Source organism: Pelodiscus sinensis, chromosome 1 (genome assembly GCF_052426305.1).
Source record: "Pelodiscus sinensis isolate ZL-2025 chromosome 1, ASM5242630v1, whole genome shotgun sequence".
Lineage (NCBI taxonomy): Eukaryota > Metazoa > Chordata > Testudines > Trionychidae > Pelodiscus > Pelodiscus sinensis.
This window is the reverse complement of record NC_143052.1, coordinates 101,476,088-101,503,239: the sequence shown is the minus strand read 5'-3', so window position 1 is coordinate 101,503,239 and position 27,152 is coordinate 101,476,088. Positions and strand designations below refer to the sequence as shown.

The following is a 27,152-nucleotide window of genomic DNA, read 5'->3' as shown; positions in this document are numbered from 1 at the left end:
GGCTGCTGACAACTGTTAAGCAGAGAGGTGGCCAGAATCAGATGAGATCTAGCATCTATACTTCATCTTTTGAACACAAAAGTATTGATAGAAGGCTTGATACTGAAAGGTGTTAAACATCTACAAATCTTACCCAAGTTGAAGGGAGTTGTGAGTACTGAATACTTTAGAAAGCAAAACCAGATGTGAAAATGTAAATTTTTAGGAGACAAAAAAGTAAGTACATTATTATTTTCTCTTTCTATATTCAAACACTCTCCCTCCACAATTAACTAGGGGATGGAAACAAAAACGTGTTATTTCATAATTAGTAGCCCACTTGACACTTACTCTGAACCATAATTTAGGAGCCACTCTGTGCAACAATCTTATATTGTTACACAGTGTAATCTCAGAACTACAAACTGATTAGTCCAACCTCATTTGGAACCGGAAGTTTCTAATCAGTGGGGATCTACTATATTCCTGGGCCATTTTGTTCAATTTCATGACCATAGGATTTTAAAAATAATAAATGTCATTTTTTCTATTTAAATCTGAAATGTCATGGTACTGTACTTGTATAGATCCTGATACAAAAAGGAGTGTGTGTATGTGGGGCAGAGTGTCACAAGGTTATTGTAGAAATGAAGTTCTTGATATTGCTACCCTTACTTCTGTGCTGCTGTTGGCAGAGCCCTGCCAACAGAAGTAAGGATGGCATAGTATGGTATTGTCACTTTTACTTAAGTGCTGCTGCCTGCAGAGCTGGGCTTTCAGTCAGCAGCCACCACACTTTAGTTGCCCAGCTCTGAATGCAGCAGTGCAGAAGTAAGGGTGGCATGGTAGGATACTGTGACACCTTACTTCTCTGTTGCCGGTGGTAGGGTGCTGCCTTCAGAGCTAGGTTCCTAGATAACAGCCACTGCTCTTCAGCCACCCAGCTCTGAAGACAGTGCAGAAGTAAGGGTAGAAATATCACAATACCACTAAATAACCTTGGGACCAATGTTTCCTCTAATCTTTTCCATCCATGTGCAGAATACTTTTTCACATGCACCAAGGAATATGAGAATGCGCACATCTAGTAGAAACAAAAAAACTAGCTGTAGGCACGCTGCTAATCAGCTGGGCAGCATTTTAATCTCTCCTGAGTGGCCCCACAAGTGCACAGCTTACAGGGAACACTGCTTATGACCCCCCGCAACTCCCTTTTGGGCAGGCCCCCCAATTTGCAAAATGCTGGTCTCCCCCATGAAATCTATATAGCATAGTGTGAAAACACATAAAAGACAAGATTTCATGATCTGTGAGGCATTTTTCATGGCTGTGAATTTGGTAGGGGCCTAGCAATGAGGCTGTAGCAAGGCCCGCCTCTTCCCCCCCCCACCCTCTCCGTCTCCAAAGCAAATACAATATTGTGTTAAATGTAAACTACTAAAAAATAAAGAGAGAGCAATGTTTTTTTCTGCTTAGTAAAGTTTCAAAGCTGTATTAAGTCAATGTTCATGTGTAAACTTTTGAAACAGCCATGTTTTGTTTACAAACATTTCAGAGTTACAACCCTTCATTCCCGAGAAGTTCATAACTGTGAGTTTCTACTCTATGAAACATTGATATTTTCACAATAGAAGGTGATATCTAAAGGTCCTGCCCCAGCAAAAGCTCTTTTTTCTTTAAAATCAATTGTATAATGATACGGGGATGATATTACGTTGCAAACGATACTGATTAAAAATGCAAGTTCAAACTGTGTGGACATGTAGATTCCTTACATATGCACCAGGCTATAAAATGAGAGTTCATAAGATTTTATGTAAAATGCTCTACATAGTCTTTTGAGTCTTACTGTTACATTGACTTCCAGGGTGCCTAAAATTTTAAATTTAAGAGATTTCAACACACTCCCAATAATACATCACAAGTCTAGACAAAACAGATACAAAGTAAAGTAAATACATTTAGTGAAGAATGTTAGCTTCCTATGTCAAACCACAGCAGCTCAAATATTTGTTTTCCTGGTAGAAATCATAGGGTTTCCAATCCTAATGGAGCAGTGTCTTTATTTAAAAAACTAACAAGTGTTTTAAAAAATTGAATATTTACTTGATTAGGTAATTTAGAAATGTATAATACTTTCTTCCACTGCCAGAATTTGTGCCTTGTAGATATTCCAAGTCAAATCAACACTCTTCATGTGTATTTACTGTGTGGGAGAGAATTATGATATAACTGAGGATGGTGAATCATTTTGGCAAAGGAAGCATGCCATCGTGTCTTCTTCCCAGCTGTGAATGAGGTTACTAGGTGTGGAGACACATTTATGCTCTCTTTTACTCTGTAAACAGCAAAGTGCTGTGCTTGTATTTGGTTTATTTTATGTTGAAAGGGTAGGATTAAGCACTTATCTTCCATGAATCCTATAGGACAGTGATTTTCAAACTACAGATCGCAACCCAGTACTGGGGTGTGGAATGTCAGGCACTGGGTCTCATTGCTGCAGGGTGATCATAGGGGTACTAAGGCAGGATACTGCCTGTCCAGGCACTGAAGACTTCACTGTGACCCAGAAGCAGCCAGCAGCAAGCCTGAATCCTAAGCAAGGGTGGGGAGCAGAAAAGCACATAAGGCTCTGTGCACTGCTCCTGCCCTCAGCACTAGCTCTGCACTCCCATTGGCTGGTGCCAAGAATCTGATGCTGGCTGCTTCTGGGATGTAGCATGGTCTGCAGTGGTAGAACAGGTAAGAAGCCTGGCTCAGCACCCCCACTGCATCGCTGACCTGGAGCTGCTCGAGGTAAGGCCCTCCTGTCCCATCCCCAAACCTGAAGCTCTCATCCTCATCCCCAGCCCAGAGCCCACACTTTAGTCAAATTATGTTGGGTCCTGGGCATCAACCATTTTCTTCAACTTGGTCATGAAAAAGAGTTTGAAAACCAGTTCTATACGAGAACAATATGACAGTCTGTTCTGCCCATTTCTCTTGCACATAAGAATAGGAATCACCTTGCTTAGTCCAAAAGGATTTACCCTCAAATAGGCAGGCATGCGCAGGTGTGCTATGCTGCCTGGTTCCGATGTGGCTGACGCAGCAGGCTTCCCTGCGTGGCCCCCAGCCCTCCTGTAGGCCACCAACGTGGCAGGCTGCCTCCGCCAGATCTAGCTCCTGGCCCCCCTGGCAGGCTGAGGGAAGAGCAGCAGCCCCAGAACCAGAGGGAGAGGGAGGGTAGCAGCCCCAGAGCCGAGGAGGGAGGGTGCATCAGCCCCAGAGCTGGGGGGAGAGCAGCATCCCCAGAGTGTGTGTGTGTGTGCGCGCGCACACGTGGGAATGCTGCAATTCCACACTGTGGAGGGGAAAGAACAAAAAGACAAAAAAAATTTTTAAAAATCGTTTTTTAAAAAACAGTCTTTCTAAAAGCACACCAAAAAAGAGAAAAAATAAATTTTTCAACTACCAATTTAGGAGAAAGATTGGATGGCCAACAGTTAGCAACTACCTTGAATCGTACTTAGCCATCCAATCTTTCTCCTAAATTGGTATGTGAAGAATTTATTTTTATTCTTTTGGTGTGCTTTTAGAAAGATAGTCTTTTTAAAAAGCTTTTTCATTTTTTTTAATACATACTTTTTGATACTCGTTTACTAGCTCTCTGTGGTTCAATAAAGAAAGTAATAAACATGTAAAATTCAAAGCTTTGGCCAAACTGGATTGAAGTTAATCAGTTATTGCCACCACACTAGCAGAAGTAAAATTTTGCTCTTCCTTTAGTGTTTTCTTCACAGCTCCTGATCTTTTTCATTCTTTTGTACAAGTCTTTTTGTATCATTCAATAATCTTGGCTTTGGTTTTGTACTTACCTTAGAGACACAAGGTGGATGAGGTAAAATCTTTTATTGGATCAATTTGTGTCAATAAAAGACACAAGCTTTTGAGCTAATATAAAGATATGCTTTGTCTATACATCAAAGATTAAAACACAGTAGCAGCTATGCTTTAATGTAGCAGCGTGATCACGACTAGAGTGCTGGGAGAGAGCTCTACCAGGGTGTGTCTAGACTACATGGCTCTGCCGACAGAGCCATGTAAACTGGTTTACCCGACATAGTCAATGAAGCCAGGATTTAAATAATCCCCACTTCATTAAAATAAAAATGGCTGCCGCTCTGTGCCAACAATCAGCTGATCCGGCACAGCACGGGAGTCTAGACGCGGATCGGTCAACAAGGGAAGCCTTTGTCAACTGCTCCTTACGGCAAAGCCATGTAGTCTAGATACACCCCTAGTGCTCCATGTAAACCACCTCCACAAGGTGCTGCAGCCGGGTTTACACTAGCTCTTTACAGCACTGCAATTTGCTGCACTCAGAGAGTGTTTATTCACCCTCCTGAGCCAGAAAGTTTCAGCACAGTAATGTGGCAGAGTAGCCTGTGAAATGCACTGTCACAGCTAAATACAAGGTGGAAGAGATTGTTTAATTTACAGAGTTAAGTCATTTCAAGGGACCATTAAATGTCAAGTGGTATGTTAGCTTGTTAACATATCTCCAATTATAGGAGAAGAGGGGAGCAAAAAAGAAAGAAGAGTGGGGGGGGGGGTATTAAGTGAATTACAATAAACAATCAACTCAGTGTCTCTATTCAGTCCATGATTTTTGATATCCAGAAAACATATACATTTAAGCACCCAGGCTCATCCTTTAAAGGTGTTGTGTATGTTTCCTTTGAAGAGAAGGACTGAGAACTCAGCTATAGAGTGATCGCTTTGTGAAAAAAAGTGTTCTGACACAGGTGATAGGGTGTATTAGTCATTTATCATTTTTCTGTGAGAGTTTATTGGACAGCCCAGTGATTGTCTCACTTCATTAGATGTATTTTATCAGAAATTGAGAAATTGGCTGGGGTTATAGTATTTCAGCTCCTTATATATTAACAAACTTCCTTCCTAATGTGAATTAAAAACTTAATTCTCTCAAAACTTTAAAATATTCTGTTTTTGAAAGACGATCATACTGAGAAACTGGTTTGTTTCTGCCAGTGATCTTAGAAAAAAAGTCCATGAGGTAGTTTTCAAACATATTAAATGTGATTATTTCATTTTTAAGGAATTTACAATCTAGAATAAAAGTTCTCACTACCACTTCATGATCCTCAGTATAAACCATAACAATGTCACACAGGAAATTCTTCACATTTCATTAAAATATCCAGTTACTTACAATTAATAACACAAAATTAACCCCAAATGTATCTTTCTGAATAACTTCACAATTAAAGCTTATTCAACTACCTTCAACTAAGTTCCAAAGCTTTGTTTCAGAAACTGCTTTTACTTTTTCAAGATCAGATACTGTACACAGGAAACAGGATTAAACTTGCATTATGACAACAAACAGCTTCTATTTCACTGCTAAGCAGCATAACATCTGGGGGACATATTAGGATGCATACAACAACAACAACAAATGGGCAGAGTATTAGACTATGGAATCCAAAAATCAGGAAATATTTTCATTATGTCATAATATTTAATCTTATTCCAAGCCCTTCTCCATTGTAATCCATTACAATGCATAATAACTATCTTGGTGAATGGGCTCAAGAAGCCTTGGATTTGAAAAATCTCAGTCCTTGAAGAAGAAATGTTTTGGTTGCATTAGGAAAAGATATATCAATGCATTCCAGATACTGGAGGCAGTGTTCTGCCAGAATAAATAGGGTAAAGATAAAATAATACAAAATACAATAAAATCTGCTCATTTTTTAATTTTGGCAAAAAATAATGAATAATTTTGAACATGTGTTTTAAAGACTAAGTAAGAATGGTGAAAAAAATATTCAACATTGCAGGAGGCAGGAACAAATGAGGACATGGGCAGCAATTTTGTGTACACTATGGCCAAGAGTCTGTAATGTTTATTGAATTAACAAAATGACACCCAGGAACAACATGTCCTGGCAACAGTTTTAACAAAAGTGAAGGACAAGGCAAAGAAACAGCAATCCAGAGCCATTACTGGCTTTCTTTCATTTTGGTTTTTATAATACTGTGCAACCTAATGGTTCAGAGACCAAGTTGATCTACCAAGATTCATAGTGTTGGGCAGCCATGGGGAAAGCACTGAACACTGCACTAAATTTAGGAATTCCATCAAATCCATTCTCTAACAATGCAACACATCTTCCTGATGTCAATCCTTGTCCCACATGTCTTCACATACAGGAAGCTAATCTAACCCTTGCGGCCAAGATGCACTAGCAAAATCAGTAGCGCCATGTAAAACAAAAAGAAGACTGACTCTGATGACCCACACAAATTCCTAGAGTCTCTGACAATGGAACAGCCTGCACCTGGGCATGAATAGTCCAAAATGAATGGAAGTGAGAAATTATGTGATATATAACTGCAAAGCAATACCACAGACAAACAAAAACAGGGAGAATGAGGCTGATATATACAGTGGGAGCTGTTCTGTGTGGTGCGTGATTTATCATGGGAATTATTTTTAAAGTTTCACAACGTAACAATCATGATTAGCATTTATTCTGAGTATACCACCTGCCTCTGTGACCCTCTGTTACTTGTTGTGATTTTGCCATTACATTTTCACATTTTTTAAAAAATATTTTCTCTCTTCTTCTGTGCAAAAACCTCACCCAAAGAATAAAGGAAATTGCCTGACATTACACAAGGAAAATCATGCTGACAAATTCACAAAGTAAAACTGAAAAATCCAGAAAAACACTATCCTGAAAACTTCCAAGGTCTCCTATTCATCTACATCTTAGGTAAAAAAAAAAGTACACAAATGACACTTTTATAATCAACAGCATCCCTTTAAATTGATATACAAACTATTCTCAGAGATCATTTTTACCACAGAGGTGTAGCTACCTCTGGAATGAATGGAATCACCTGTAAGATACAAATGTTTAGGAAAGGAAGTCCAGCAGAATACTGCCTCTTAATGGATTTAATTTAATTAAATAGAAATTCTCAACATTTGTAACAGAAAAAAGAAATGTATTCGTGGACCCCTCTCCTTTTGTTCATGACTCCACATACTACTACTGCAACTGCTTTCTTGGAAAAATCAGTTTATTAATTCTTATTTAGATTTTGCAGCTGGAAATAAGGGGGTACCTACATCATGGACTCCCAGTAAGTGCTACAATTTGGGAATTGTTGAACTACAGGACTTATTCTACCCAGATTGACACAGAAGAGTACCACCAAATGAATCACCAAAGCAGCACCTTGACTTTTACTGGATGTCTTCCATCCAAGAATTGGGAAGGAGTATTCCTGATATTCAGACAGTATAATAGCAGTAAGCTTTAGTGAAGTCCATGAAAGTTGTATACTGAGAATTATTGTATTAATGATGGCGATTACTTGTTGCCAAGTATGATCATCTTCCATGGGAGTTGTGGACCCTTAGGAGACTGACAAGGCCAATCCTTGAACCACAAGTTCTGTTACAGTGAAGACAGATGTTTCTAGGTACAGTAGAGGGGTGTTGACCATGACTAGAAGCCAGTCTCCCCTTCCTCCTGGGCCTCTTTTTCTCTTCAGCTTGTCGGTGGGAAAATTCAAAATGCGTAGGACTTGTCTCCATTTTGAGTGTTCCTGGGTGAGTGTCTCCCAAGTTAACAACATCAATGTTGCATTTCAAGTTATCCAACCTTCAGCAAGTCCTTATAATGCTTCTGTTCTCCTCCCACTTTACGGTATCCTTCTTTCAGCTAAGAAAATGACCTGTTTTGGCAGGTAGTGGTCTGGCATTGAACAACGTGACCAGTCCAGCAAAGTTGTTGACAGATGATTATTTTCTGATAGCAGTGGTGTTTGCCTCTTACACTGATATTAGTGCACCTGTCTTCCCATTTGATCTTCAAGATCTTGCAGGAGGCAGCATTGGTGATACCTCTCAAGGACTTTCAAGTGATGTCTGTATGTTGTCCAGGTTTCAGCCCCATACAATAATGTTGGAAAAATAACAGCTTGAGAGACAAGAAGTTTGGTGTCTCTTTAAATGTCATGATCTTCAAAAACCCTGTGCCATAAACAAGCAAAGGCTGCACTGGCACAGCTCAGACGATTTTGGATTTCCACATCAATATCTGCCTTGGATGAAAGATAACTTCCAAGAAAGAGAAAATGAATGACTTTCTCCAGTGCCTTTCCAATGATTTTAATAGATAGGACATATGGTACCTCATTTGGAGAGGGCTGATGGAGCACTTTGGTCTTCCTGATGTTGAGGGTGAAACCAAGACATGCATTAGCATCAGCAAACACATTCAAGATAGTCTGAAGATCTCTCTGAGTGGGAGAAAACTGCACTATCATCAGCATACTGAAGTGCCATGATAGATGTGGTAGAAATCTTAATTTCAGTCTGCTAAGCCTAAACAGCTTTCCATCCATTCTGTAGATGATTTCAATGCTAGCTGGGAGCTTCCCAGCAATTAGGTAGAAAATGACGGCAATAAAAACCACAGACATGGTTGGGGCAATGATACAGCCCTGTTTGACTGCTGTTTGTACTTTGAAAGGTTCACTCTGGGAGCCAGTGCTGCTCAGAATAGTCGCTTTCATGTTGTTATGAAGCAACTTTAGGACACTGATATGTATTTATCAGGACATCCAATCTTTGAAAATACAGTCCAAAGGGCACACAGTGATTCACTGTCAAAGGCTTTAATTAGATCAATAAAAGCCACATACAGTGGTCGGTTTTGCTCCTGACACTTTTCTTGCAGCTGCCATTCAATGAAGATCATATCCGCAGTTCAACAACATGGTTGGAAGCCACTCTGTGACTCTGGTAAAATTTCTTCTGACAGGGGCCAAAGATGGGCTGCAAGGACCTGTGCCAGAACTTTGCCTGCAATATCAAGGAGAAAGATACCACGATAGATTCCACAGTCCGCTTTATCACCTTTGTTAAAGACGGTTACAATCAAGGCGTCCCTCATTTCACTGGGTATCTCCTCCTTTATCCAAATTTTAAGGATAAGCAGGCTAAGCTGCCAAATTAACTCTTCTCCACCATCTTTAAAGATTTCAGCAGGGATCCCATCTGGACCTGCTGCCTTGTTCTTCATCTGCTTCGTGGCATTGTATACCTCATGCAAACTGAGAGGGTCACTAAAGTCATCCCTAGAGGGTTGTTGGGGGATCTGCCCAAGAACTTCAGAGAAGATCAAAGAAGAGCATTGTTCGTATCTCTAGAGGACATACTGAAAAGTCTAGCAATATCCCTGAACACTAGAAACTGTATTCTTTTTGTGTTCTTGTACTAATTGCCCTAGTATTGCATCTCATATCCATTTCAACAGATGCCCTATTCCTAGAGCAGCTGATAGTTATTTTCACGTTTTTGTTGAAGAGGCAAATTGTACAGCAAATTAAGTAGGATCTTCATTAATACTGACATGGCCTTTGTAAACTCTGGATTTGCACTCACTTTTGATTTTCGAGTATAGCTCTATATTCAATTTTTAAATGAAAATGTTATCTTCATTCTCTATGTTTCTATTCCATGCATGGAAAAATAGAACTCTCAGATGGCCAAATACTTCCCAGTTCTTCCTATAGCTGTTATTCAGACTTTATGGTGGATAAAGTGGCTGTCTCATATTTTACAGCGATTGAGTTCAAATTTCAGTGGTGTTATATTTTTATTTAAAACATCTTATTTTTTATTCTTTTGGTGTTAAGTGGATTACTACAATTTAAACAATTCTTTCTTTCATCCCTAAATATGCTGTATTACATAGAAATATTTAAACAACTCTTTGCTGAAGAAACACCTAGTACTACTCTATTTTAATTAAAAAAAACCCACACAACCAAGAACATGTCTTAATTTCTCTTAAAAGTGCCATTTTAAAAAGACTTGTTATATGTTTGGAAAAAATACAAAACCTGTCTAGTGACCAAGCTAATATTGAATTTCTGAATTCCCAGTAGGCATTACTTTAACACAGCGAAGCCCACTGTATGAAATAAATGCCTTTCCTCACAGAGGTAAAGAGCTCTTAGCCTTTGATTTATATTTATTAAATCTTCTATTGAGTTTTTTTCAAGCTAAAAGACAGACCAAAATCTCATCCAAAATGATAAATTAGAAAGCCCAGCTATTGTGCATTAAAGCAAGACACATTTAAAAAAGAATTCCATTAGAAAAGGATTGCCTAGCTATTTAAATAGTCATGTTTAACAAAATTCAATTAGGAATAATGTGGCTCCCCTCTCAGAGTTTAGAATTCCTATTCTAGGTTTATAAACCCTATAAATATCTTAATTTAAAAGAGTAATGGTTTTCCAATATTGCTGATTTTTTTTTAAAAAAAAAGGTATGCTGGATTTTTAGTGAATGCTAATTGCGTGTGAGAGACAGAAAGTTGTATCAGGTATAATAAAGCATCGCATTAATTTTTTGCTTATGGTTTGATTTGTCAGAATTTTTTACCAAGAATCCTAAAAGCCAAAATCTCAGGTGGTGTAAATCAGTGTAGTTCAGCTTAAGTTACTGAAGCAGTGATGATCTTTTCAAGAGTATGTTACATATAGCACACTGACTTTTAACTTTATTTGTTTCTAGCTTCACATATGGAAATTCACTTCCATTCTTTTAAATGTAGAAATCAGGAACAGAGGTTATTTTGGGTGTTATTTGGCTACTCATCTAAAGAGTGATTGTTGCATGAGTAACTAAAAACCACAAAACACAGTTATCTTAAATTACATAAATCACAAGTCCTGACATTTACCTGTGGCATTGTAGGGAACCGAGGAAGAGTATCTTTGCTTGCTACATCTACATTGCTGTGACAGCCTCTGGTACAGTAGAGGTGCGTCTACACTGGCAAAACTTGCCAGCTGTCTACACTGGCTGCTTGAATTTGCGCAAGAGTACTGACATTGTAATGTACAAAATCAGTGCTTCTTGCGCAAATACTTTCACGCTCCCGCTCGGGAAAAAGCCCTCTTGCGCAAGAATACTTGCGCAAGAGGGCCAGTGTAGGGAAGAACTGTTTTGCGCAAAAAAGCACCGATGGCTAAAATGGCAATTGGGGCTTTCTTACGCAAAATTGCGTCTAGATTAGCCACGGATGCTTTTGTGCAAAAGCACTTTTTGCGCAAAAGCATCCATGCCAATCTAGACGCGCTTTTGCGGAAATACTTTTAATGGAAAAACTTTTCAGTTAAAAGTATTTCTGCAAAATCATGCCAGTCTAGACGCAGCCTAGGATAGGTACTAGGCTCTCTTTCCCTAAACCTACTGGACTGGCTAGCAAGAGATAGCTTCCCTCCTCAATGGAGCCATCTAAGGCAGTCTAGCTTTTCAACTGCATTGTAAACAGAATACATACCTGCAGGTGTGATCATCACTCACACTTGCAATATCTTGACCTTCTTTAGGGGCAAACACCAGATCATTAATGTAATCTGAATGGCCATCAAAGATCTGTCAATGAGAACAAAGAAATATTCTCATATTTCTCTCTATATATAACAAAGTTTCCCGTGCCTAGTAACAGAATAATGTCATTAGGCTTGCAGGTTGCGAAAGTGTCCAAAGAGAGGGGGGGAGGCGAGCATAGTGAGCATGAGGCACAGCCTGCTAGTAAGTTATAAAAATAATAATTCTGAAACAGTAATATCTGAACATTCCAGAGGCTTCTACAATGTAGTTGAGAATTGCTATAGGAAAAGTATACATATTTAAAACGAAGTCAGGGTTCTACAGTTAGGAGTAGAAACTTAAAATTACAACAGTGAGTACTTAGTCCTGAATTAACTTTGGGTACGTCTACACAGCAACATTATTTCAAAATAACGCTAGTTATTTTGAAACAACTTCGTCTGCATCTACACAGCAGGAAGTTATTTCTAAATAATGTTGAAATACTGTCAAGCTAGAGGACTTCTTACTCTGACTCCTGTAACCCTCATTGTACAAGGAGTAAGGGAAGTCGGATGAAGAGAGCTGTTTCGAAATAAGTGCTGTGTAGACACTCCCAATTTAGAAATAAACTCAATTTGTGTAGCTTATTTTGAGTTAAGCCCTGCTGTGTAGGCGCACCCTTTGTATGTTATTAGTAGGGATGTAACAGAGTAATCGATTAGTTGATTAACTGATAAGCAAAAGATTACCAGTTAATGCTACTGACTATACACATTTAAATGGAGAGCCTCAGCGGGTAACCTACCCCTGCTGCGGCTCTTCATTTAAAATATAGTAGGAGCTGGGCAGGTAGCCTGGCTTCCTACTACATTAAAGCTGCAGAGCTGCAGTGGGGGTAGCTCCCGGACCTGGCGCAAGCCGGGTCTGAGCCACAGTGAGGGGAACTCCTAGACTTGGTGCGAGCTGGCAGCTTTAACTTCCCTACTATCAACTGCACGATTAGTGAATTACCTGCTTCTTAACATCCCTAGTTATGAGACCACGTTGGTAACTGGTTGGTTTTAATATTTTTATTTCAAAACAGCAAGATTTATCCACACAGGATACTGGTTGTTTAGCAGCACAGAATTAAATAAAAACAACCCACTTCTGTTACTAATAAAAAGTTAGTGGACTAGCCTAAAAAAATCCTACATATCACATACACAACAGCCAGAGATTCATTTCCAGGGTCAATTCTGCACAAGTGCTTCATTTTAGGACTTCCATATGCAAAACTGTTCTATAGAGAGATATCAATACTTTCAAATACATGAGGCTCCAATCTTGCAAAGGCTTAAACAGATGTTTAATTTTAAGCACATGTATAATAAGTCTGTGCATGACTGGGGTCTTAGATATAGGGTTTCCAAAGTAAAACAAAGTTTAATTCTCTCTAGCAACTATATGAACTAATTTGGATATACTTCAAACTCTATGTCTGGGTTCTAAATGATACAGCTCACCCAACCTCAAAATCTGATTTATATTCAGTTTTATGTAATTAACTACACTTATGATCTTTTAACTAAAATTCAATATAAAAGTTTAAAAAGAGTATCAGGGGAGAAATATTTGGTATGTGCCTAGAGTTTACATTCAATGTCCTTGCCCTCACCTTTGTGCTCAAGGGCTGCTGCAATTTCCCCCTTATGGGTGGCATAGGGAAAAATATAACCAAAAAAAAAAAAAACAAAAATAAAAAATAAAAAAAACCCCAACAAAATGTGCCCACAAAGGCTTTATAATTAAAAAAACAAAAATGGCTTAGAAGTTAGTCAGATTAATCACATTCTTTAACCGCTTTTGCATGTTTTGTGTATCTCTGTAGTCCCTTGTCATGTAAAATGTGTGCTATGTTGAATCAAAATCCTCCATAGGTCCACTTTAAATTTTGACATCCAGCTATATGCAACAGGTAGTTTTCAGTCAAATATAATTAGGAAACTGGGATATCAAGTTAAAAAAAACAACAGCTGAACATGAGATTGTCTGATCCTGGCTGTGCAACAAGTCCTGAGCATCTATCATGTTTTAGGACTGTGCTGTGTCTTACAGAAGTTCGACTTTTTTTCGCTAGCACAAACTGATAAGATTCCCTTGGTGGGCACTGTCAGCAACTTGGACACCACACTTCATGTTATTTTTTGCTTACAGGAGGGTAAAATGAAAGAAAAATATAACACAAAAATGTATTTATGTAGTTATTTACACAATACGTGTAGGAACAGCAATGCTATTAGGCATGAAGATATAAGGTAGAATATTAAGAAGTTGAAAATGCTTAAGTCCTTTTTGAAAATGAGCTTTGGAGCCTAAGTTACATAGGCATTAAAAAACATGTAGATAAAATTTCCACAAAACAAGTTTCTAAAGCAGACATATGAGTCACTGCTGCAGGTGGTGGCACTACCTTCAAAGCTGGGTGGCTGGAGAGTAGTAGTTGCCGACCAGGCGTCCATCTTTTGAAGTGGCACCACTGCCTTTAGCAGCACAGAATTACTGGTGGCAATACCAACCTGTTTACTTCTGCACTGCTACTGGCAGTGGTGCTGCCTTCAATATTGGGTGCTAGAACACTCTCCAGTCTACCAAGTTCTTAAGGTACAGCAGCTTCTCACTCCCCCACCCCTGGAATACATTCTACACCCCCCAGTTTGACAATCTCGGCCTTATAAAAATGGAACAAAAATGGTGTATTTATTAATATTCTTTGATATAAGTATTTGTTTCCATATAGCTTCACAAAAAAGCAACTGTTGGTCCAAGAATGCATCTGTCAGAATTGCCTAAAATTATGGTATGAAGCAGGTGTAGCAAACCTTTTTTCGGTTGGAGGCCACTAAGCCACAGAAAAATCAGTTGGGGGATGCCACATGCACATGAGAAGGAGAAAAAAAATCCCACCACAAATGTTGACTCCAACGGAGAAGAAGAAAAAGACACTCATTTCGCTTCTCTCAAGCTCCGGCCCCACAGAAGAGTGGGGGGTAGAGGGTGTGGCCAGAAGGTAGAATGCAGAAGTGGGCTGTGGGTGGTGATGGTGTGGAGTCTGGATGGGAGGCATAGTGCAGGAGCGGGGTGGAGGAAAGGATGTGGGCTCTGGGCAAAAGATAGGGTGCAGGAGCAGGTTAGGGATTGCGCGGTGCTAGGGATGTGAGTGACTAGATGACTACCTGATAAGCTTATGCTTACTGGATAGTCAAGTCGTCACTCAACTAGTCGCTTCCCCCTCTTGCTGCCTCTATCAGAGAGAGGCAGCAAGTGGGGGGAAGAGGGGAGACAAAAGCATCCCTACTGCTGAGCCGCTCCCTTTGAAATGTAGAAGAGCTGCCTGCGGCTCTTGTACATTTCAAAGGAAGAGGCGCAGCAGGATAGTGAGCACCCCCCTTATTGACTAATTGAGTAGTCAATGGAAATTCCATCGACTACTCGATTAATTGATTAATCAAAATTTAACATCTCTAGGAGGTACAGGATCTGGGCAGGAGGGAAGTTGCTGGAGTAGTCTGGGGTTGCACAAGCGGTCTGAGGGTGGGGATGCAGGGCATGGGCAGCAGCTGGGGTGCAAGAGCAGGGTGGCGTCTAGGCAGGCCAGTTCTGGGGGTGGGGGTGTGTATGAGGCACAGCTCCCGAAGGGGTGAGGCAGTGCAGGTGGCTCCACGTGATGCTACACATTACAGGGAAGTGCTCCCTTCAGGCACTGCCCCCACCACTCCCACTGGCTAGGATTCCCAGCCGATGGGAGCAATGGGAGGGAGAGGGGGGTACATGCAGCATGCAAAGCCTTTTCTCCCCCTACCAAGCAGAGGCTTAGGGCTTGCCCCCGCCGTGAGGCTCAGAGCTGGCATTTGTGTTTCAGCCACGGTGTCCCTGCATGGTTGGAGTGCCAGCGCTGGTTTGCCCCACTACGGGCACAGGTTGTCCTGAGCCTCACAGGCCGATCAAGGTAGGCCACATGCCAGATCTGGCTTGCAGGCCATAGGTTCCCCACCCCTGGTATAAAGTGACAACACTGATTTCAGTATTAATGCTTTCAATTTTGATGACTAGAGGATGTGAAACTTAAAAGTTGCCATGAAAACAGAAATTAATGATTTCCAACCATTCTTAAATAAACATTAATGCTGTATACCTAATTTATACTCACTTGATAATGCTTTCCTTTATAGAACTTTCCTAAAGAAAGCTTAGATATTAAAAATATTAATATGAACTTTTGCCCCCAGCTTTCTGTATGTAACAGAATACTTTTACTACCCCACTTCAAGCGCATATGTTGACAGTATGTCCTCAACTCATTTTAGTCCAAGCATATATATTTACCTGCTTACTGTTCCAGAGTTCTGTTAAATTCAGTTATGCTGTCATTTTTTTTCTATTAAGTAGTACAAAATAGCAATAAATTGTAATTACTTGTTACACCTTTCCTTCTTTAATGTGCTGATTAAATGCTTTCAGGTATTAGGATGCATTCTGTGTTGTGGCTTATAGTAGCAGATTTGTGTATAGTACAATTATAGTTAGCTAGCTTTTATAACACAGATTAAATTCTGATAGAAGCTGAAAGTGTACCCATTATTAGAATTTATTTTTCTTTCTTACTTTATATTCATTCTTATCCTGGAGATCTGAAGTGAATAGTCTTAACTTTCTATCAGCAGCTGCAGTACAAAATCTAGAATAATCAGGAGGAAAAAAACCTTCAGTCATTTCACACCTGCCAAATTTCCATCCCAAATTAAATTAAAGAGTCAGTTCATTTTGCAGAAGGAAATTCAGATTATGCCCTAGAAAATGGAAATAATTCCATATTGAAATTCCCTTTTGGCAATAACAGTCTTTACAGTGATAACTGGAATGCAGTGTATTGTAGCTGCATGTCAAGTAGCAAGGATACTTTATATTGAAAGAAAACTATCCAATTAGCCCAGTCACATAAGTGACATAATGAATCAACTAGGGATGTGAACGACTAGTTGACTATCCGATAAGCAAACACTTATCGGATAGTCGACATACTAGTTGACTAATTGCTTCCCCCCCATTTGCTGTTTCTATGAAAAAGAGGCAGCAAGGGGGGAGAATTAAAGGGGGTGGTTCAAAGCAGTGGTTCAAAGTGGGGAATCCCCAGCTGGCCCAGGTTGCATGCGGTGTTTCAAAGCAGCAGCGCAACATGGAGCCCAGGGTCAGCTGGGGACAGAGTGGGGACTCAAACTCCATGTGGCGCTGCCATTTTGAAATGCTGCAGAGAGCACGGGACCAGCAGGGAACTGCTTGACTCCCCTGCTGGCCCCATGCTCCCTGAAGCACTTTCACTTTTGAAGTGCAGCAACAGCCTGTTGTTACACTTCAGAGGCGAAGGTGCCCTTATTGACTAATCGAATAGTCGATGCAAATTACACCGACTATTCGATTAGACAATTAATCTAAATGTAACATCCCTAGAATCAACTGTGAAACCTTTGCAAATAGTCAGTTATAATTAGTATTTGCATTAATGTTACTGGTGGTAGTCAAATAGCTGGAGAAGTTAAACCATTTATAATAGCAATTGAAGGAGAGCCTAATGTAAGTTCATAAAACAATTTCTAGCGTGCTTTAATAGAGGTTTAAAACAGACAAATTGTATTAACAAAAACATATTAGATTTGGCATTTGTTTGTTCAGGCTTAAGAAAAGTAAAAACCAGGTTTCATGCTCTTTTACTGCAGCCCCATAGTCTGTGGTTTTACAAATAACGTTTAAATCTTGCCTGACATTCTACAGTACAAGCCAGAATATTTCATCCAGATCTAATGTGGACCCGATTGTTGTGTAATGCCCTATTCTGAAGGACTCCAAGCAGAAGTCTTTTAAGACAAACTACAAGGTTAATTACATTTTATTTACACCCACTTTTATATTAATCATTATGACTAATTTGCAACTGAATCATTCTTTGCAAAAAGTAAACATTAACTGAAGCCAAATGGTGAAATCCTGGTCCCACTAAAGTAAATGTATTCAAAGAATCTAACTTTAGTTTTGTATAAAGTATTAAAAGATGGACAGACAAAAAAAAGTTGTTTTTGTATTTAAATGTTTTAAAAATACCTTATCTGGGGAGGTAAAGCATCCAGTCTGGTTTCTGGACTCCATGCTATGGCATCAACTCTGATCCCATGATGAAATGTTCTTAGGGTCTCATACTGTATTCCTTCCACTTCTGCATCCTCCTCCTAAATACATAAAAGATTGTTAATAAGTTAAGAGGGAAAATGGTATCCTATTATTGATCATCCAAACAAGCCCTTCAATTCTAGATTAGCTTGAATTAAGTCCAGAGTTGTGCTGACCAAAAATTACTATTTGACTGCTTTTCTATAATATAAGTTCCTCCTGGCAGGGACACTGTTTTTCAATATGCCTAAACAGTGGCAAATCACACTCTGGGTTATTTTACAATAAAAACAAAACAACACAACAACAACAACGATAATAAAAATAATATTCAGTAACTCGTGATACATATGTGAGTGGTGGATCTCAGTTCAGTTTCTAGTGAATAAGGAAGTATATCACAAAGTCTACATTGTAATTCACATCTGTTAGTGGACTCAAGACAGAAATGTAAAAACTGTAAATAGGCACAAAGAGTGAGACTGTAACTCTTAGATGGTAATTCCACAGGCTTCAGACATATTACCCAAAGGATATGGAAAAGTTTGGACTGCATATGATCTTTGAATGCAATACAGGATTTTTTTTTCAAATGTTGTCCATTAGAACCTTTGACAAGACCTAAGAAATCAAAGCAGTATAATAAGGTCAGTAGTTTTCCAAGCTAACTTGTTTCCAAGTTAATTACTGAATGTTGTTAAATGTGTGGAGAACTGCTATCATCCAACAGATGAAATAAAGGTAAATCCTGAACTATGCGATAAAAAGTATCCAAGTTAATCATGGAAACTGATAGAAAAAAGAACTGCTGAACTAGTTCAACTACTATAAGCTGAAGAAAATAATTTTAATATATTGTTATTATTGCTTATGCATTTGATGGTCAATCACATATAGCCAAGTGCAAAGATTTTAGAAATTTGATTCAAGGATAAAAAGCTCCCCCATAGGTTTTCAAGCATGTACATTGAAAAGAAACCTAACACTATAAGATAATTTGTGCCCCTTTTAAAAACAATTAGTATTACTTGATTATTTATGTACTTATGGGATCATAAAACAATGTCTTATAGTTTTATCCAGCAATTTGCCATCAATAATGATGCAGAATGTTTAGAAGTAAAGTTAGTTAAATAAAACTGTTCCTACTTGTAAAATTCTGAAGGTCAATGTAGATAAAGCAATGTGAGAATTTTAAACATGCATGCCATCCATTTGATAGATTTTGTGGAATTTTTCCATGTTTGGTAGGAATACTTCAGAATTTTATTCAGATCTGCAGCACTGCTCTTTTAGCATTCATTTCAAACCAACCTACTCCACTAAACAAAGCCTTTGCAACTTTAAATGCTTCTTTTATCTCAATTATAAAATTAACTAGTAGGTGAGGCCCATCGTTGACCAGGCAAAGTCATTTTGTATATGTATAGGCTACACTTACAGGAAAGTTCAAGAAATTAAATATACATAATAGAACTTTTTATTAATGTGCTTGCAAAAGGAAAATAAAAGTAAAAGAACAGTTTTAAATTTGTGGGACTTCAACTTCAAACATTATTAATTTTATCATACATAATAAATTTGAACAGAAACCCGTAAAGCTTCCATTACTCTTTCCATAACTAATTTGAATTATTTTGTGATTTGTAACAGTAAAAATGTTCTTTGCTCTAAAATGACAGTTGAATAGGCAACTTGATTTTAATTCTGTTAGCAAATATTTTATTAACTCTAATCATAATAGTCAGGGCTCGACAAACTGCAGCAAAATTCACTTGCCAGCCCCGCACTGTGTATGCGCCAGACCCGCATTGCGCATGTGTGCGCCGCTGGTGAAGGGGGCAACCGGCTGAAATCTACTCGCCATGGGCAAGTAGATACACTGATTTGTTGAGCCCTGATAATAGTTCTGACTTTTTTCTGATAAAAACAAAAATAAATATTTAAACCTTTCACCCAGCATATCTTGGTGTAAAAAGTAGTGCATTCAGCTAATTTAAGTGGCAGTATTGTTTATGCAAAATTTGGTATTTCTAGGTAATTGCAAAGTGGGACTTTATTTCACACAAACAAAATCCGCAAACTCTTCAAAATATATTGTATATATACACAATTTAAGTAAAAATGAAATTTTAGCACTTTTTTTTTTTTTTTTTTTTAAAGAAGTGAGTCTGGAACGGACATTCCATCATCAGTGATTTGCAACAGGGATCAATAAACTTTAGTTCCCAGCCTATCATGGTAAGCTGCCAGTGTGTTAGCATATTTTTTTATACCTGGCATTTCTGGAGGCCTGGACCTCCTCAACTCCCAGTGACTGAGATTCACCATTCCTGGCCAATGAGACGCAAGAAGTGATGCGGGCTGAGGGACATGCTGGCTGTCATTTCCTGTTGCTACCATTGGCTGGGAACGGCGAATCGGATTCACTGAAGAGCTACAGGGCTCTTATGTTTGAAGATACTCCAGATAAGCAAAATATCCCAGCACGCCAGCATTTTGCCAACCACTGAAATACAGGGTCGGCTTATGAAAGGGTAGTAGTGTTTTGCCATTTTTACCAATCCACCATCTTGGGAGGTTGACATAAACGAAAGGCTAATGAATGAGTAAATACAGTTTATACTGTGCCCCAGCCCACTGCAGGTAGGGGCTGCTCCGGCATCCGGGACAGTGCAACCCCTGACTGTGATGGAGGGAGGGAAGGAGAGCGTTTCAGCTGGGATGGAGCGCCCTGCTCCCTCGCTTGCCCTCCTTTAATCAGTTAACCAATGCTTAACTGGTTAGCCAATTCAATAGGAATTTATATCCCTAATCTAAACACAGACCCATTATAAAAAAAGCACAAGTGGTTTTGTTCCAACATGCTATTTTATCAGTGCCTCTTGATTCATCATTAAAATCAGGAATTAAAAAAAATATTTGATAAAAACATACTAACCTGAAATCTGCAAGTTCCAATAACTACATAATTATTGCCACCATATGCAATTAGGGAACCTATGTCTCCACTATCAAATGGATTGAATTCTACCACATGCACATAATCCTCACAATCCACAGTGTAGGTAGCATTTCGAGAAGAGTCTTGCTTCATCTTCAACGATAAAAATCAAGTTAGCACTGAGGTAACTTCTTTGGTAGGACAAAGATCTATATATCAAAACAAACATATACATATAGAATCTGCCACAGTAGTGTATCAAAACACAACATTCATTTTTCAGTATATACTAGGGGTGTGAAAGGGTAACCAGTTTACCTGTAGGCATCACCCTTCGTAGGTGATGCTTACCGGATACTGGTTAACCAGTATCTGGGAGCAGTCCCATGGGAGTCAGGAGCTGCCCTTCCCCCTCCTCCCCCACTGCACAGGGAGTAGGAGACAAAGCAAGATGTGCACGGCTGCTGACTCCTGATGCTGGTCCCCCATGCAAGGGAGCTGGCAGCGGGAGTCAGGCGCCTTGTGCATGGGGGAGAGGGGAGTATGGGAGCAGAAGCCATCTCCCCCCCACCCCATGGCTGCTGGCTTCTGCTGCTGGCCCCCCACAGGGGGAAGGGGACAGCAGCAGTCTGCTTAATCAGTTAATCTTAATGTTTAACTGATTAATTGGGATTTTACATCTCTAGTACCAAGTTTTAACACTCTCTCCACTTCCACCCCTCAATAAATCAATATTCAGTAAAGATACTCCTTCAATATAAAGCTCTAAAACCAGATGAAACAATATTTCCAACAAATTTGTTGAGTATTACCAATTCAGATCTGCTGTAAAACTAGTGGTTACATGTAGTTTGAGACAGTTTTCTTTATCCAGTCCACTAGCATTCAACAGTTTACACTGATGTGGAGGAATCCTCACATTTCCAATATATTCAAATCCCTAAGCAAAGTATATATATGAATTTTAGAGATCTCAGGGAGTTTTTCATGTGAGTAAAGGACAAAAATCTTCCCTGCCCCACTCTAGTGCAGAGGATAACTACATTTTACTGGTGCTACTTAATTTTATAAGCACACTTGGCTTAAAGATACTCCAAAAATGCAAAATAAATGTCAGAAAACAGAACTGTAAGGCTTATTCTATACTATGAAATAAGGCTGATGCAAGTTGTCTTGTGTCAATGTTATCTACGTATGTGTCTAGATTTGTCTCTGATGGACAAATGCACATTATTAATCCAGACATAGTCAGTTGGCCTTCTGAGCTCCTCTCTGCTTTCAGTGAGGAAAAAGGCAAATGATGGATGCACTTCTCACAGTTCCTTAGAATAAGGCAGTGGTCACCAACCAGTAGATCATGATCTACTGGCAGATCTTGGAACCTTTGACAGGTGATCCTGAGAGGTTTGGCCAGAAGGCTATCAAGTGCTGACACTTCCTCTGCCCCTCTCAGCACTGCTGGGTTGCTCTTGCCCTCTGCCTTGAAGGTGCTCCTCACCTCTGGGAGTCTCCTGCTTGCTGTGCAGGGCATGGAAAGAAGAAGGGGGGCTGCTGATGTTAGGGTGCCCCTCCCCCCACCCTGTACTCCCATCTCAACAGAGCAGAGGGGGGCAGAAATGGAGAGTTTGCTGGCTGCTTTTGGAAGTGGTGCAGGGCCAGGGCAGGGATGTGAGCCTGCCTTAGTCCCTTTTACCACCACCCAGAAGCCATCTGTGGTAAGCAGTGCCCAGTTGGAGCTTGCATTCTGAACCCTAGCCTCTGTCCTGAACCCCTCCTGTACCCCAAACCCCTGCCCCCAGCCTCAGGAGTGGCTTGAGGCTGGCTGCGGCAGCTGGTGTCCCAGGCAGGCGGCACAATTGGCGCCCCGCCTGTTCAGCCTTTAATGGCTGTGATGTCATCACAGGGCACCTGGGCCAGCGGTGCTCTAGGCAACTGCCTAGGTCACCTAGGCTCACGGGCCGCCCCTGCCCAGCCTGATAAAAGTGAGTGAGGATGGGGGAGGGAGGATGGAGTGAGCAGGGCCTCAGAGAAGGGACAGAAAGGAAGCAGGGCGAAGGTGTTTTAGGTAGATCCTGGACTGCATTTAAATTCAAAAAGTGATCTCATGCTTAAAAGGTTAGAGATCATTGGTATAAGACCTATTAGAGCGCTGAACTCAAGTACAAATAAATATCTAGCAAGTTAGGAGAGCAAACAAATTGATAAGGAAAAAAGATTCAAAGGACTGAGTTAAAACAAGTGGAGTTGTCATTCGTTAAGAGAAAAAATTATGAATAATTTTTGGCTCAGTTTCTTTGGTCACGAAGGATGTGAAAATATAACTGTGTACACAGTTAACTGATGAACCAGGCTCATGGATTAATCTTCATGGTTTCACACAGGCTCCCAGTATGCTTCAGCTCCATGGGAGCGGACTGCTGCTCTGTGCGTAACGACTGAAAATTTCATACATTTACTTAAACACATTTTAACATCCCTATTGGTCACCTGTACATTAGTATCCTATGAAGATTTCAAATGTTATAACCCAGTAGAGTGGGAACTCATCTCTTTGGGGGAAGAAATGTCGGGAAAGCTTCATCAATGTTGCTAAGTTGAGATTTTATGATGAACCTTGCCCTATTTGCAGAAACAAGGATAAATCCTGTGGCACCTTATAGATTAACAGATTTATTGGAGCATTAGCTTTCGCGGGCGAAGACCCACTTTGTCAGTGAATTGGGTCTTCCCCCGCGAAAGCTTATGCTCCAATAAAAGCTTATGCTCCAATAAATCTGTTAGTCTATAAGGTGCCACAGGACTTCTCCTTGTTTTTGCGGATTCAGACTAACACAGCCACCCCTCTGATACTTGCCCTATTTAGCATTCTTCAGGTCCCAGCTCCTGGAGTCAAACATCTCATCTAAAGAAAGTCTGTTAGCTGCAGAGGAAAACACTTGAGAACCGAATGTATCCAGGAGACTCCAAACCCACTGGGCGAATTGAGCCCTCCCCCCCCAACACACATCTCCTGAAAACGTGGGGCCCGACCCACGAGGGGTTAACGTTTGGGGCTGGCAGCAAAGCATTATTCCGCTGGGAGCGCGCCCTGGCAACACGGCGCAGGCAGGCAGGCAGGGAAGGAAGGACAAGCCCGCAGCACCCAGGGCACAGCTGGGAAAGGGACGGAGCGTGGCGGGGACCAGAGAAGAAGCGGAGACGGGGGGGGGCTGAGGGAGAACAAGGGCTGCAGCCCAGAGAGCCCCGGACAGGGTAGACTCTCCAAGGGGCCCCTCCCACAACGGGAGCGAAGGCCTGGACACCAGCGGGTGATCGCCGGCCGCGCCAAACGACATACACGCGCGCCGCCACCTACGCACATGGATGTCTCCCTACCGCCTGCCACTTTCTCTCCCGCGAAGAGTTTGTAGGCAGCTCGCGGCCACTTCCGCCCCCAGGCGCTTTCCGTTTCCGGGTCAGAGGCAACTCCTCCCCCCCAACTTTGATTGGACAGCTGGGGTAGATTTAAATTTAAACCGCCGCCAGCGGCCCGGCGCGTGCGACTAGGTAACCAGGCAACCAACCACTCCGACCCCCCCCCCCCTTCGCTAGGGACCTGCCGAGCTGTCCCAGCCGCACAGGTAACTCACCCGCTGTTTGGTGGCCGCCAGGGGGGTTCATGAAAGGTCCATGAAAGGGCGGGGTGTCCCCAGGACTGGAGTCTCCCGTGGCCTGGGTCGTTCCCCAGCAGGTGCTGCCCCCGTCCGACTAGGACGGCGGCCGTGACCGCTGCCCCGGGCCGCGTCTCTGCGCAGACTCTGGCGTTAGAGGTTCGTGGGGCCAGCCCTCCAGGATTGCCCGGGAGCCTCCCGGAATTACGTCACCCCATGGGATGAAATCTCCAGGAATCCGGCGAGCCAGCGTTGGCAACCCAGCCTCCTTCCTGATTGGGGCTCACTCGCCTGGGGGGGGGGGGCTATGACAAGATGATGCCAAGGGACGGCACTATATGGCAAGGAGCCCCCTGTGGCCTCCTCACCCCTCCTAGGACTGTGTCAGTTTTTAGTCATGTCCCGTTCCCGTCTCCTTCCCAGAGCTGGATTTCCAGGTAGGGAGAGGACAGAGGCATGTGCCTAGTGGTGCAGGTGTGCAGGTGCCTACCATTTAAAAGAGGGTTAAAAGTTTCAGTTTTTACAGGAAACATGAAGGTGTAGCATTGTTTGGAAGACTGTGGGTCGGATTGGTCCCATTGTCTTAAAAAGTAAACTAGACTGGGGTGGAGGAACCTAAGACTTGGGGTCCAGATGTGGTCTATGCCTTGCCTGGATCTGGCCCACAACACTGGGGAACCTGGGCTGGTGCTCCAGCCCCCTGCCAACACCGTGCAGGGCTGGAGCACATAAAATGTAGTAGCCCAGGCTCCCCATGAAGGGTTGTGGTTTTTTTGAACATTCAATGAAATTAAAAGGTAACAAATTCAAAACTGAGAGAAGGAAATAGTTTTTACATAATGTCTGTCTATATATAACATGTTTTTTCCGGGACAACAGAACAATATCTGCATCTACAGGCTCTGCCCTCGCATGAGCTCCCTGCCCTGGATGCTGTTGGGGGACTGGCAAAGCTGCCTGGCCTGGGCAGATTCTGCTTCCCAGTGGTCCTGCCCACTCAGGTCTGGCTGCAGTCTTTCAGGCAGCCTATTCCCCAGCCCAGGGGCTGCTTTGGCTGGTGCTAGGCCTAGGGCTCAGCCCACTCATGCCAGAAGCAGAGGAAGGATCCCACACTCTGGGGCACCACAACTTACTCTAAGGCTGTTTGCTTGCACCACTACTGTTCTTGATGCTCGTGGGCTGCTGGGCCAGCAGGCTCAGGACAAGCACCAGGCACAGGGCAAGATGTCCTCCATTCCCAGTTGCCCACTGCCCCATCCTCCTCTGTGCCCTGAGTGGCCACATCCTGAGCCCAGGGCCTAGCTGCCCTGGTGAGATCCAAGCCCAGCCTGTCTCCCAAGATCAGACTGGCTTCCTCCTGCCCAGCCACATGCGAGGCTGCAGCAACGAGTGGCACTTCTGCAATGTAGATGAGGGAGGTGCCTGGCAGCACTTACCTGAGAGGCCTGGGCTCCTTTGCCTGGCGCTGTAGCCTCTCCCTCCCTCCTCCCCCCTGCAGTTGAAGCACCAGTGCTGACTTCCCACTGTGGGGGGTGGGGTGGATGGAGAGAGAGCCCTGAGCCTTGCTGCATGGAGAAGCGCTCCCTCACCTGGGCTGGGAGGACAGCAACGTGCCAGCTCGCTGTCTGGAGACTTTCCCTGCACTCCCATTGGCCAGATTCTGGCTAATAGGAGCAGCGAGAGGCTGAACTTGTGACTGGCATGGGCCTGACGACAAGTAAGTGCCCCAACTCCCTTATGCTGAGACCCTGCACCCCCAGCCCACTCATTCACCAGCTCCCTGCCTAGTCCCTGCACCCCCAACCCACTCCTGTCCCCTCCCAGGTGTACTGCACCATTCCCCTCTGGCCAAACACCCTGTCCTCTTCCCTGTTCCTGTCCCCCTCCTCCCTGGCCAGATCAACCTGGTCCTGCCCCCTCCCCTCTGACAAGACACTCTGTCTCCACCCCTGCTCCTGCCTCTTCCCCCATGGCCAGACACCCTACCCCCAGCTGGTTCCTCCACACTCCCTTGCTCCTGCACCCTCCTTCCTGGCCAGATTCCCTACCTGGCCCCAGGCTGCTCCTACACACTTCCTCCCACCCAGACCTTGCACCCTCAGCCCCTCCTCACCCTGCTTCCTGCCGAGATCCTGCTCCTCCATCCCTATTTCACTCACTGGCAGCCCTGTCCCACACACTGAACGCCTCATTTTTGGCCCCACTCCAGAGCCTAAGGGGTTCAAATCCTCAGTCCTCCTCTCCCTCTCCTTCTCACCTCCCCTCCCCCATGGGGCTGAAGCTCCAGGGGAGTGAGGAGTTTCAGTTGTGGGCCACATCAGTGAGGGTTCAGAGGCAATGCAGGGTCTGCGATGGAGTTTGGGTGCAGGAGGGTGTTATGACCAGTTGGATACAGGAAGGGACATGAGTTACAGGCTCTGGCCAGGAGGTGTTTATCATAGGCGGCTCTCAGCCAGTGGCCTACGGGGGAGCACTCAGGCAGGCTGGCTGCCTGCCTTCTGCAGCCCCTCAGGCCACTCAGAGTGGCCGGCTGCTAGGGCAAATATGTCTCTGCATGCCCCTTGGAGAGTGGGGACAACAAGTCTCTGTGAGCTGTTTGTTCCCGCAAGCACCACTCATGCGTCTCCCACTGGCCTGTTTCCAGCCAATGGAAGCTGGGAGGATGATGCTGGGGGCAAGGGCAGTACGCAGAGACCCACTGCCCCATGCCATCAAGGGATGCACACATACAGATGTGCTTGCCCCAGCAACCGGCTGCTTTGAGCAGCTTGTGGGACTGTGGCAGGCATTAACAGCTCAGAGGATCATGGCAGATTGAATCTAAGTGTTTGGTGGGACAAATCTGGCCTGGAAGCTGTATTTTGCCCACCCCAATGTGGAGGAAGTAATCATAGCAATTGCCTAGCATTAAAGAGAATGGAGACAAATTGACAAATATGGGATGCTGTGTCCCCAAATTGTT

General features: G+C 42.4%; 2 protein-coding genes across 16 annotated transcripts in view; one reads left to right on the top strand and one right to left on the bottom strand.

The window, feature by feature from the left end:
- Positions 1 to 24,322, bottom strand: part of NUP37 (nucleoporin 37) — a 33,182-nt gene extending 8,860 nt beyond the window's left edge. Inside the window, exons 1-6 of one of the 13 annotated variants that reach the window (XM_075939073.2) lie at positions 24,170 to 24,322; positions 23,395 to 23,442; positions 20,538 to 20,749; positions 17,531 to 17,655; positions 16,040 to 16,112; positions 11,361 to 11,455 (exon numbers count right to left, since the gene is read on the bottom strand). In XM_075939073.2, coding sequence (XP_075795188.2) covers positions 11,361 to 11,455; positions 16,040 to 16,112; positions 17,531 to 17,655; positions 20,538 to 20,693 — 449 coding nt within the window. In that variant the 5' untranslated portion in view covers positions 20,694 to 20,749; positions 23,395 to 23,442; positions 24,170 to 24,322. Of the gene's footprint in view, positions 1 to 11,360; positions 11,456 to 16,039; positions 16,113 to 17,530; positions 17,656 to 20,537; positions 20,750 to 23,394; positions 23,461 to 23,899; positions 24,032 to 24,169 lie in introns of those variants that run through there. The other 12 variants (XM_006138027.5, XM_025178962.3, XM_075939054.2 and 9 more) reach the window with 12 other exon arrangements.
- PARPBP (PARP1 binding protein) overlaps positions 23,928 to 27,152 on the top strand; it is a 77,073-nt gene continuing 73,848 nt past the window's right edge. For 2 of the 3 annotated variants that reach the window (XM_006138033.5, XM_089781779.1), the window contains exon 1: positions 24,361 to 24,627. In XM_006138033.5, coding sequence (XP_006138095.3) covers positions 24,506 to 24,627 — 122 coding nt within the window. In that variant the 5' untranslated portion in view covers positions 24,361 to 24,505. Of the gene's footprint in view, positions 24,161 to 24,360; positions 24,628 to 27,152 lie in introns of those variants that run through there. The other variant, XM_006138034.5, reaches the window with a different exon arrangement.